General features: G+C 41.8%; 1 protein-coding gene across 1 annotated transcript; it reads right to left on the bottom strand.

Annotated features, from left to right (window-relative positions):
- Window positions 1–55: 55 nt before the first annotated feature.
- LOC111611872 (protein LCHN-like) lies at window positions 56–10,718 on the bottom strand. The gene is made up of 9 exons (XM_023350618.1): window positions 9,820–10,718; window positions 7,718–7,817; window positions 7,363–7,521; window positions 3,854–4,010; window positions 3,601–3,739; window positions 3,393–3,524; window positions 3,163–3,313; window positions 2,516–2,584; window positions 56–2,299 (listed from the first exon to the last, which is right to left on the bottom strand). The coding sequence occupies exons 1-9, from the start codon at window positions 10,214–10,216 to the stop codon at window positions 2,104–2,106; spliced, it is 1,500 nt and encodes a 499-aa protein (XP_023206386.1). The 5' UTR covers window positions 10,217–10,718; the 3' UTR covers window positions 56–2,103.
- Between the last annotated feature and the right edge of the window lie 79 nt (window positions 10,719–10,797).

The following is a 10,797-nucleotide window of genomic DNA, read 5'->3' as shown; positions in this document are numbered from 1 at the left end:
AAGAGCATGTACATTAACAGATAAAGGAATATTTGAAATAAGAGCAAGAGGAGAATTTTTTATTAAAAGTGGTTGTGCACTTTATTTCTGACATGATTGACGGTGAAAATAAATAAAGCAAAGGTGTTTTTAACATGACTCGGACTATCTTTAACTACAAAGATGTTTGATTCTGCTTTGTACAAGTAGCTTTAGTTGGCGAGACGTGGAAATGTTTCCTTACAGTGTACAGGTGTGTGGGTTTGATATACATGGAGGCTCGGGGAGATCATTGTCGCTGTATAAAACACATTCAGCTGATCCCATTTCTTTACATAAAAACACATTTAGATTCACATTTAATATCTTACAGATAAAACCAAGATAGAAAAAGAATCACTGAGTTAGACCTCTGGATCTCATGGTTAATGCAGGACACTGACTAAAAGCTCCGGGTTATCTTACAGTGCAGCGTGTTTCTGTATGCATTTAAAATAAATGGGTGTGTTTTCATCTACAGATGATTATTCTGAAGCACATTTTGAGGGGGTTTGAGTGTGATTTCTACAACTATGCGGATTAACCTTTAAAAGTCACCAAAAGTAAAATGTGCTAAAAGCTGTGTGGCTATACAGTGGTATACTAGTTTCATACACCTTAATCATTTTCACATTTTAGCCACATAATTCTGTGTGTCGTCTAATTTTATGTGTGCTACACACAATAGCAAAAGGTGAAACATGTGGCAAGTATTTCATTAAGTCCTCTATTTAAATAAATCAAAATAAAATTCAGGGCATCCAGAATACCTCTATTTGTTTTAAGGTGTGCAAACGAACAAAAAGCACTAAGGAACACGCCAGACAGGTAATGTCTGCCTTTTCTTTTTTTTTTAAATCAATTGTATTCATTCATTGGGGAGGCCTAGTCAAACTCCAGACATGAATCTATACAGGAATCTGTGGTAAAACTCACATTCATCCTGACTGATATTGTGTTAACCCTGCAAAGAAGCTAATACATAAAAATACTTCTAAACTACATTGAGGTTTCTGGTTGTAATGTGACAAAAATGTGGAAACCCTTAAGGAGTACACCTAATTTGGCAAGGCACTGTATATTATTACAGATTACTTGTAGCGCAAAAGAAGCTGCAGTAACTATCCCCTCATCTTAGATCTTAATCATGCAATACATCTAATAGAAGCCAGAGGGAGCTGTTGAGCTACATAAATCTCGGTAGCTCCATTCAAAATAGTCTACTTTTTCCATTACATTGTAATAGTAATGGATGCTTCCAGTGCTATTTGTTTTTGCTCTGAAAAACTTTTCTTTTTTTTTTTTTGGTCAATGACAAAATTATTCTTCCTAATGCAGCTAAATTGGCCTTGTATTTTGACATTATTCATCTCAAAGCTATACTCCTGATGTCTAAAAGTGCAAAGATAAACATCGACATTATCTCTAGAACCAACCTGCCTTTGTGTCTTTAAAACGCTCTCCTCTCAGACATACGTTGTGTCACTAAATGTCACTTGGTTGGTGATGTTACAGACATACGTGGTGACGGCGAAGGCAGTTTGACGTGTCGGTGAAAGACCTTGAGCCCTAATTTGGATCACCTGGGCAAAAAAGTGTCTCTTTAAAATCCAGCACACGGTACATGAAGTGCAACACTGGCAGAAATTCAGACCTGATATCACACACATACACTGACACGCAGATCACAGACAAATCAGCCTTATTTACAGGAAGCCCACCTCTAGTTACCTTTCATACAGTAAAACTTGCTGGCTTAATACGTTTGTGCGGTTCGGTTTTCGTTTATCTAGTCAAATGTTTAAAACAGTCTGGGGGAAAAAAACCATGGCTCAGTATTGATATCAAACCCAACGGCTGTATGGAACTCTCCACAAGTAAGTAGAATTTACCACGTTTTTGTCGGTACCACTGAGTTCAGACGATCTGGCGGTCATGGAGGAGACCCTCAGTAGACCAAACATTACAGCATGGCGCCTTCAACAGTGTCCCAAAGCCAGTGGTGCAGCAATCAGAGGCAGATAGGCCCCCTGTGTTAAACCAGCAGTGATGACAGACAAAAAAAAAAAAAAACAATAAAAACTCTCAGCTGCAGCACAGCTGCTCTGAAACCAGCAGACTGTCATAGCCGTAGATTTCCAGCAGGTGGAGCAGGAAGAGTCTGTCTCCATGGGGATCCAGACCCATGGCCTTCACGCTGTCCTGGGTGATGGTGGGATCCGGGCTCCCTGCCACCTCGCTCAGAGTCTGGAAAATCCTGTTGTTCTGCTCCAGGAAAAACCTTCAGAAGTAAAACAAAACGAGAATTTCCTTGAACCTTCCACTATTTTAAACACTGTTCACCGTTTTTCCCCTTGGTTAGCTTTACTCTGTTGGTCAGAAACACTGATTTGTGTTTGTTGTAATGAAAATAAGAACTGAAGGGTGGATTTAACTTTAAGCTGCATCCAGGATTGTAATTTTAAAAATGGCTAATAAACATTTATGATGTACTTACAAAATAAAAAGATCCTCCTCGCTGGACACACAGTCTCCATTTTCCTCCTGGGAATACAACAACATCTGCCTGCAGACACAGACATTTTAATTGTTTATGGTCTCACTACAACAAACCCTTCCTTAAAGCAAGCTCCAAAGAATATGCAGCGCCTTGCAAAAGTAGTCATACCGCTCTTATGCGAAATGTACTTTCTGCACTTTTTTATATTTCCACTTGGGTCTCAAAGCACTTTAAAAAAAAAACACTTAGCTGTTCTTTTTTGGCAATAAGTTAATGTTTCTTGGTGTCTGGAAAACGAGCCGTTTCAAAAATGTCTGAAATGCGGAGTCACATTTGATGTGAACCACGCTGTCACCTAGCAACCAAAATGGAGCTCCAGCATTTTTCGTCAGCTGGTTTTACGGCTGTTTTGTTAATGACTTACCATTCAGAAACCACTTTCTGCATTCTAGTTGTTTGTGCAGGAGGCTCCACTTCTGCTTTTCACACATATGCAGTTGTATAATTCCACATCTGCTAGCAGCCATTTTTTATATGTGTGGCTAACAGTGCACGCCACCTATTAAAGGCGTATTGATTGTTTTCCGAGACACAGCAAAGCAGGAAACAAATATTAATTTCATAGTGTAACTCCGGTCACCTACCTCTGCTCGGTGAGCTTGCGATACTTCTCTCTGTCGGCGGCGCTGAGGCGCAGCAGAGGCTTCAGCCCGTCTCTGTAGGTCTTCACATTCTGATTATCAACATACACATCATACAGATCTTTCTTCTCCTCAAAGATCTTCTCAGTCGTACCTGAACATGCAAACATGTCCCGCGCCCGGTTACCATCAACTTTCTCGTTTGGTGCGAAATGTTTTGGGAATCCACTCACATGCTACATAGGAAAGCTCGTTTTCCAGGGCACTGATGTCGGCGACGTTAACGTAGAAGAAAGGCCGGAACTCGGGCACTGCCACGCCGACACCGGGGATGGAGATGTTGGCCAGGCAACAGCAGCAGTACACTGACGGAGGACGGGAAACAGAAGAATTGACGCACCTTTCGAGAGTGTGGGACGTTTTTATCAGAACGTTTCCCACCTCTGTAGCAGACCACACCCACGGGGGGAGGAGAGAAGATGAGGATCCGCCTTCGGAGGAGAGCCAGTTTCCAAAGGACCATGATCTGTTCCCCAAAGAAGCGGATGAACTGGGACATGCAGCCTGCTGGATGAGTGATCTGTCCCAAACATAAACACAGGCAGATACTACTGAAACACATGGAAAGATGCATCATCTGAAAAAAAAAACGTAAACCATTTTATTGTCAAAGAAATGTGAAAATCTCTCCTACCTTCATCTCAGGGTGCATGCTGTGGTTAATCGCAGCTCCCCATGCGTTGGCTGGGAATGCAGTTACAACATCCTCTCCACTGGGGGGCAGTAGCGCCCTCTTGTCCTCATAAAAGGCCTCCAGGGGTGAGTAGTGTCCCGGGGACTGAAGCTGGAGCCTGTGGAAACGAGAAGAACTGGCATCAAGAGAGGTGTAGACCGGAAAAATTATAATAAATATAAACTCTGAAGCTTTTACAGTCATGGGCAAATATTTGTGGGTGGTGCACGTTCAGTATAATGAGCTGAATCACCAATCAAATCCACATACTGCCCGTGTTATTCTTACTCAGCGCTGGAAACAGTCTAAAAACGAGAGCACTAATCAGTGTATGGACAGATGGCTTCAGGTCCTGGAGCAAAGCTGTTCTGGACAAAAACATTGTCCATGAAAAGGGGAAAATGAAAACCGGAAAACGCCGGGTTAAGATTCGCTAATTATTGTAGGAGCATTGTGAAGCAAATGAGCACGTCAGCCGCAGGACTTATTACACAAATGAATTTGTCTGCGACCTGGAAACCGTCATTGGGTAACAACAGACTGACGAGATGAAAGTCAGGCTGGGAAAAATATCAGGCCACAGCAAAGAGAAATGACAAAACCTCTAAAATAATGTTCTAGGAGTTTCAAATCCGATTTACACGAGAACAGCAAAAACATATAAGAGATGTAAAATCCTTTTAGGAGCAAAAAAAAAAGTTTATAAATGTATAATACTGCCTAAAAACTTCCGTTTTTATTTTACTGAACTTCACATATGGTGTTCCTCAAGGCTTCATACTCTGTCCATTTCATTTCAAATCTGTTTGCTCTTCCTATATCATGCTATAGTGTTTTACGGCATCTCTTACCATAGGTAACGCATAGCATTTACCACATGACAGTCACTGAGCCAGATGAAACCCTACAGACTAGCAGAGTCAGAGATCACTACAACCTAATGCAGAAAAGAGATTCATTATTTTTGGTTCTAGAAAACAGAAGGTTAGAGGCCTGGAGAGTCTGCCTGTCAAAAAAAGACAGAAAGAAAAATCTTGCATACTTTTATTTCCAATAGTTTAAACTTTTGTAATGATTGCTCGAAGACTGCATTTAATTTGCTAGGCTCCAAAAGCGCCTTCGTCAGATGTGGAGAGAAACTGATGGCGACTTTAAATCAGGACTGAAAACATTACTGTTATTGCAGCTTCATAGTTAATGTCAAATTATTTTAGCAGTTAAGTTACTTTAAATGGTTACAAATAAATAAATAAATAACAGATCTGAGATATTTACATTTACAAAGAAATTTTCTGGCCATTTCTTGGACAGACTACTAAAATATAGGGGGGGGATCCTTGATGCATCCCAAGCCCCGCCTTGAAGCGGCCCGTTGCCCTTACCGCACACCTCACCACTGCCTCACTGTTTCCTACATGCTCTGCCCTTGCACCAGTCTTGCGTAGTTCTCTCTCACACCAAACGTTTTCAAACAGTTACCTAAGTTCCTTTACTTGTCCTTCGTCCGACTGTTGCCATACTTCCCCATAACTACTCTAAGAGCAAAACAGGATTTCAGCTCTCAACTGTCAGGAAGAGCGAAGAAACCAGAGAAATTCCTGAACGTTTGAGTCACCCCGTGAGCCAACAGCACGCTCTTTGTACAAGGAGTGACGACTACCGGAGCAGCCGTCAGATGGGGGAATCTGGAGAGAGATATGTGGGGGAATGATGAGCATGAGCGCTGCATGACTGGAGGCCGCAGTGTGGGAACTGTGCAAGAAGACAGAGAGGGAGAGAAGAGAAGTTGAAGTGTAGAGAGCGGTGTGTTCAACTGAAAAAAGGAAGTGTGAGTCTGGCATTGAGAGTCTAAAGAAAGCACAAGTAGAAAGTCGTCTGAAGGGGTTTTTATTCCCTTTTGTCTAGATCAAAATGTAAAAAGACTGAAATAATTCAAGGAAAGACATAAATGTTATTATAATCTTTGTATAAGTACCAATGTATTTAGGCATCTTGTAATTTTCTTTGTCACGTTACAACCACAAACTTGAATGTACTTTGTTGGAATTTTATGAGGTAACATGATGCATTTTAGTGAAATGGAAGTTAAAATGATAGACAGGCTTCAAAAGGTTTTGTCAACAAAGTGAATGAATTGCAATAAATTCATATTACTGCTTCCCTGAGGTGAGACTTTAAAGCAGTAATTGCTCCAAAATGCAGTTCTATGAAGTCTTTTAGTTTCTTTTTTCTTTTTTTTTTGGAATGTGACAAAATGGGTTCCTGGTAGCTTTAAACTTGATTTCTCTCAATTTATCGGGAGTTAATTTCAGAGTTGGGTAGCAACTAGTCACGTTTACTCAATTACCGGTACCTTTACTTGATTAATTTTTTTGAAAAAAATTTATTTTAGGAGTGTCTTTTACTACACTTTACTTTTTACTTGAGTAACATTTCTGCCGCATGTCTTCCCCCTCTCCTTCCCCCTTTCCTGTCAGCCAACTATCATATAAGGGACACTAGAGCCCACAAAAGACCCCCTGGAGGGGTAAAAAAAAAACCAACTACATTTCCACTTTGGGCCATCTAATTTTTAAATATTAAATGATTGATAATTTGATCAATTAGTCAGTGCTTGAGTAGACTTTTTACCAACCTCTGCACCAGTCTCAAATCTTTTGCAACTTCCAACAGAAAATGATGCTACCACCACCATGTTAAACCATTAGAAGCCTTTTTTACTGTCTGACCAGAACATGATTAATAATTGTCCTAGAACACTTTATTCCTGACTTATTTGATGTGTTCCTCTGTCTTCAAAAAATGTACAACTTCTATAGGCACGCAGTTTTAATTGAAGGAATCTGCGACAGACTGGCGACCTGTCCAGGGTGACCCCGCCTCTCGCCTGGAACGTTAGCTGGAGATAGGCACCAGCACCTCCCGACCCCACTAGGGACAAGGGTGTAAGAAAATGGATGGATGGATGGGATTAGAAAAAAGGGGTTTTAGTTCGATATAATTGCACACCTCAGTTTTTAGTGAATAACTCTGAAGCACCATTCTCCTCCTACATCATAAATGTAACCTGCCTGGTGATGGTCTGACAAATAAAATCCCAGTAAAGCACACTGAAGTTAATAGTGTGAATGCTTTGACTAGACACTAAAGCCACCCTAATGCCCTACATTAAGACTTTTAACCCCAGCTGATCTCAGCACAACTCTTCAGCGAGCAAACCAGCTCGGGTTTCCAGGTGTGAATGTGTACTCAAGGTGTCTCCTACAAGCATGGCCAAGTGAAAGACGAGTTTGTGCTTACAATTCCGTCATAATTAGAAAGTGAGTCAGCAGTTTTAATGTAATCGTGACAGTGCAACAGCCGTGTCACAACGTTGATCTCTACCAAAAGAGGAAGGTAAAGTAAGACTTTTGCTGAAGCCAGGAGCTGCTGCTTTCAGAGAGTTTGCCGTTAAAGACGGTCCTCCTTACCTGACCTGGTGCTCCAGGAAGCTCATGTAGCGGTAGAGCAGCGTGTAGGACGGAGACAGGATCCCCACCGACTTCATCCGGGCCCCCCTCTCCTCAGTGCTCTCCACCGCCATGTTGGCGAAGCAGGCGAGGCCAAAGTAGCGGCCTTTCCGGAAGTAGCTGCAGACGGAGGAAAGATGCGGGGTTGGAAGATGAGGCAGTGAGTCAGGGAGAAGCAAAGGCTTTGCCAGATGGCTGCACCAGCAGCACTTTACCAGGACGGGAGGTGGGTGGGGAGGGGAGGAGATCTGGGGCCGCATCCTAATATTTGAATCTGGCTTACTCTGTTTGTTTGCCTGCAAAGAGAGCCACTCACATGAAGTCGGTGCTGACTCGGTGGGAGCCGCTGGCGATGGCTTTGAACTCCACTCCCTCCAGGTCCATGTCTTTGGGTAGACACCACTCCAACATGTTACCTGTGTCACACGCAGACGACAGAAACAGACGGGTTTATTAGTATTCAGGAGCTAAACGGGACGTGGAGGTCGTCGTGAGCTCTGGCTGAGCAGACCGGGCCTGACAGGTGCAGACGGACAGAGAAAGTGACTCAGCGAGTTGACTGCGTTCAGTCACGTGTGTCAGTCAAACAACCTTCTGCAGGAATATGAGCTGGTCTGTCAACAAACTTTTTTTTTTTTTACATTTTCTTCCACCATAAACTACAGAATGTTTTAATGTATTTTTATGTGATAGACAACAAAAAGCAGCCCTTATTTGTAAAGTGGAAGAACACAACACATTTTTTTAAGAAAATAAAAACAAAGAAAAATGTCTAAAAAGTGTGGTGTACATTTTTTCCAGCTCCATTTACTTTGATACTTAAATTCAAATCCACTGCTTCAAATAGAACAACTGTTAGGCTCTATTTTAACCCTTAAAAGTAGATATTTCCCATATATAACAATAAAATAATGCTGAAATAATTTGCATCTTTAGATCAGAATCCAACTAGAAGATTTTGTTTTAATTTTATGGTAGCTAATTATAGTTGAGGGAAAGATGGATGGAGCAATAAATCCAATAAAAGCCAAATAAAAGTCTCAGAGAGACTTGGAAAATCATTGTCACAATTGAAAAGACTAGGCAAAATTATGAATCAATAGATGTGCAAAGGTGTATCCTTTTCCTTCCAATTCACAATTATGCACTTCTTTGTGTTGGTCTACTGTATAAAATCCTAATAAACTGTGTGGTACTTTGTTGTTGTCAAGCAACAGATTGTGAAAAAGCAGAAATACTGTTGCAATACACTTTAGTTTTATTCTGATTTGCTTTTCTGTACTCAGCTGAAATCTGAGCCAAGTGTTTTAGCTCAACAGCAGGTGCCTTTTGTTAATATAAATAACTAAATAATAAAAATCAGACTTTCTTATGTAAAGAGTGTCATTCTGGACCATCTGTTACACTGAGACAAAACTAGCCTAGACTTTTAAAGGAAAGTAAACAATTCTCAGATTTCTTGCCCCAGAAACATTACTTAAATGTTAATACTTTAATTATTTTTTCTTCTTCTCTTTTTTTTTGGTAAGTTGCAACTTTAAGGTGTGATTTCAAATGGTTCATCTGATTCTATCAAAGTGCTTTTGGAAGTCTTTATTGTGAAGAAATCTGGGCTCCGTGATTATATATATATATATATATATATATATATATATATATATATATATTTTTTTTTTTTCTTTTGTTAAAAATAATGCTTTTTCAATAAAGAAATGATTTTCTAGATGTACATTGATTGTTATTGTTAAACGCTGTAGCATCATGGCATTGGTGGGCTGGAGGTTCATTAGAATATTGACTCTTCACTCTTCTTATTTGCATTTTTCTCACCTAAGATTGCGACATGCAGTGGTAATTGCGCAGTAATGATTCCTTCTTACTGAACAAGCATGACAGTAGCAACCTGTTCGTCATGTCAGCCTCACATGCCGCAAAACCATAAAAGAGCCCAGCTCCACCCTGCAGGAAATCTCCTGTCCTCCATTCAGAGCAGCTTTTCTCTATCATCCATTGATTCTGTGTTTGATTTGCCCTCAGACTAAGCAATCCATCTGGCAAGTGATTCACCAGGGCTCTGCCAATCTTCAAGACAGCCCTTATTAAAAATGTATGGGTTACCTCCTGCTGAAGGAGACGCCTGATTGATTTATATCACTTATCCTGACATTTGGTCAAACCCCCGCTGATCTGGCAAGGGAAATGTGTCGTGACTTTCGACTTTGTCTTTAAACTTGGAGAGAGAGATCAGGAAAAGCCACACCTGTGGGAGAATGATCTGCAGACTTTGTTCTGACAGGCGCTTATTTTATTCTAGGCATCATGCCTGGAAAGGATGGTTCTAAATGACACATAATCCTTAATTTACTCAGAATATTTCATGCTTTCCTGAAAACAATTTGTACATATTAGCTGTCTCACCTGTTCTGGTATTAAATGTAACTACAAAGACAGACACAATCTGGTCCTTTTCCTCCCACTTCACCATCCTGTCCTCCAGCGACGCCTCCCTCGTCCCTGAATCCGAGAGATGCTCCTCCTCGTCGGGCGGCAGCGCTCGTTCCGGGGCCGCCGGCGGGGCGCTGGAGGTCGCGGGCGGGGCGCTGCAGCCGTCTGCTTCGGACCTGCTGGGCGGAGTGGGACCCCCAGGTCCGCTGCTCCACCCAAACCCCGAGCATCCCGCCGTGCCGCGGCTGTTGGACGGGCTCGACAGTCGCTCCTCGGAGGGAGTCGCCGCCGGGGCATCGTCGCCGGGTTTCTCCGCGGATGGGATTTCCTCCCAGTCCAACAGAGGGGCTCGGTCCGACCGCTCCACCATCCTGCTCGTCGGCGTCGGTCTCTCCGCCGATCGTAAACGATGATCTCAGGCGACAGCCGCCAGGTCCATCCGTGGATAATCACAAGTCAGAGGGTTCCCCGCAGATTAAAGTTATTGCAAACTGCTCACCAAGGTTGCATTTTGCTTTAAATTCGCACAACGCGCACCACTTTTCACGCGTAGCTGGGAAACCTTTCTAATCTTCAGTGATCATAAATTTGGATGCTGTTTAGAGAGGGCAACTCCTTCGCCTGATGCGAGCTGCATTCAAAACCCGCCTTATTTTTTTCGTCTCACTCTTGCAGAATTGAACATTTCGAAACGCGACTCCGGTTTAACTTCTTGAATGCACCCCGTTAAACAACGGTCGGTTGGTGCATCATTCTTCTGTTCTCTGGCCACACTTTCGATGAAAATATTCGTTCTCCGCCAAGCCGCGCACCCACAAATTTAATTTTAAAAGTTTTAAAAGGTAATGCATGCGAGTTATTTTATGATGAAATTGTATTTTCTTTTAATTGTCTCGAAAAGTGTTTTGCTTATTTCACATAAAATAAAAAATGTCGCTGTGGGTATGTGAC

Source organism: Xiphophorus maculatus, chromosome 17, assembly GCF_002775205.1.
Source record: "Xiphophorus maculatus strain JP 163 A chromosome 17, X_maculatus-5.0-male, whole genome shotgun sequence".
NCBI lineage: Eukaryota > Metazoa > Chordata > Actinopteri > Cyprinodontiformes > Poeciliidae > Xiphophorus > Xiphophorus maculatus.
This window is presented reverse-complemented; position numbering and strand designations above follow the sequence as displayed.

Coding starts and splice junctions, on each gene's coding strand:
- LOC111611872 (XM_023350618.1), bottom strand. CDS start 10,216: ATGGTGGAGCGGTCGGACCGAGCCCCTCTGTTGGACTGGGAGGAAATC. Junction 4,011..7,362: donor TTCCTGGAGCACCAGGTCAG/GTAAGGAGGACC, acceptor TCGTTTCCACAG/GCTCCAGCTTCAGTCCCCGG. Junction 2,585..3,162: donor CGCAAGCTCACCGAGCAGAG/GTAGGTGACCGG, acceptor CTGTGTCTGCAG/GCAGATGTTGTTGTATTCCC.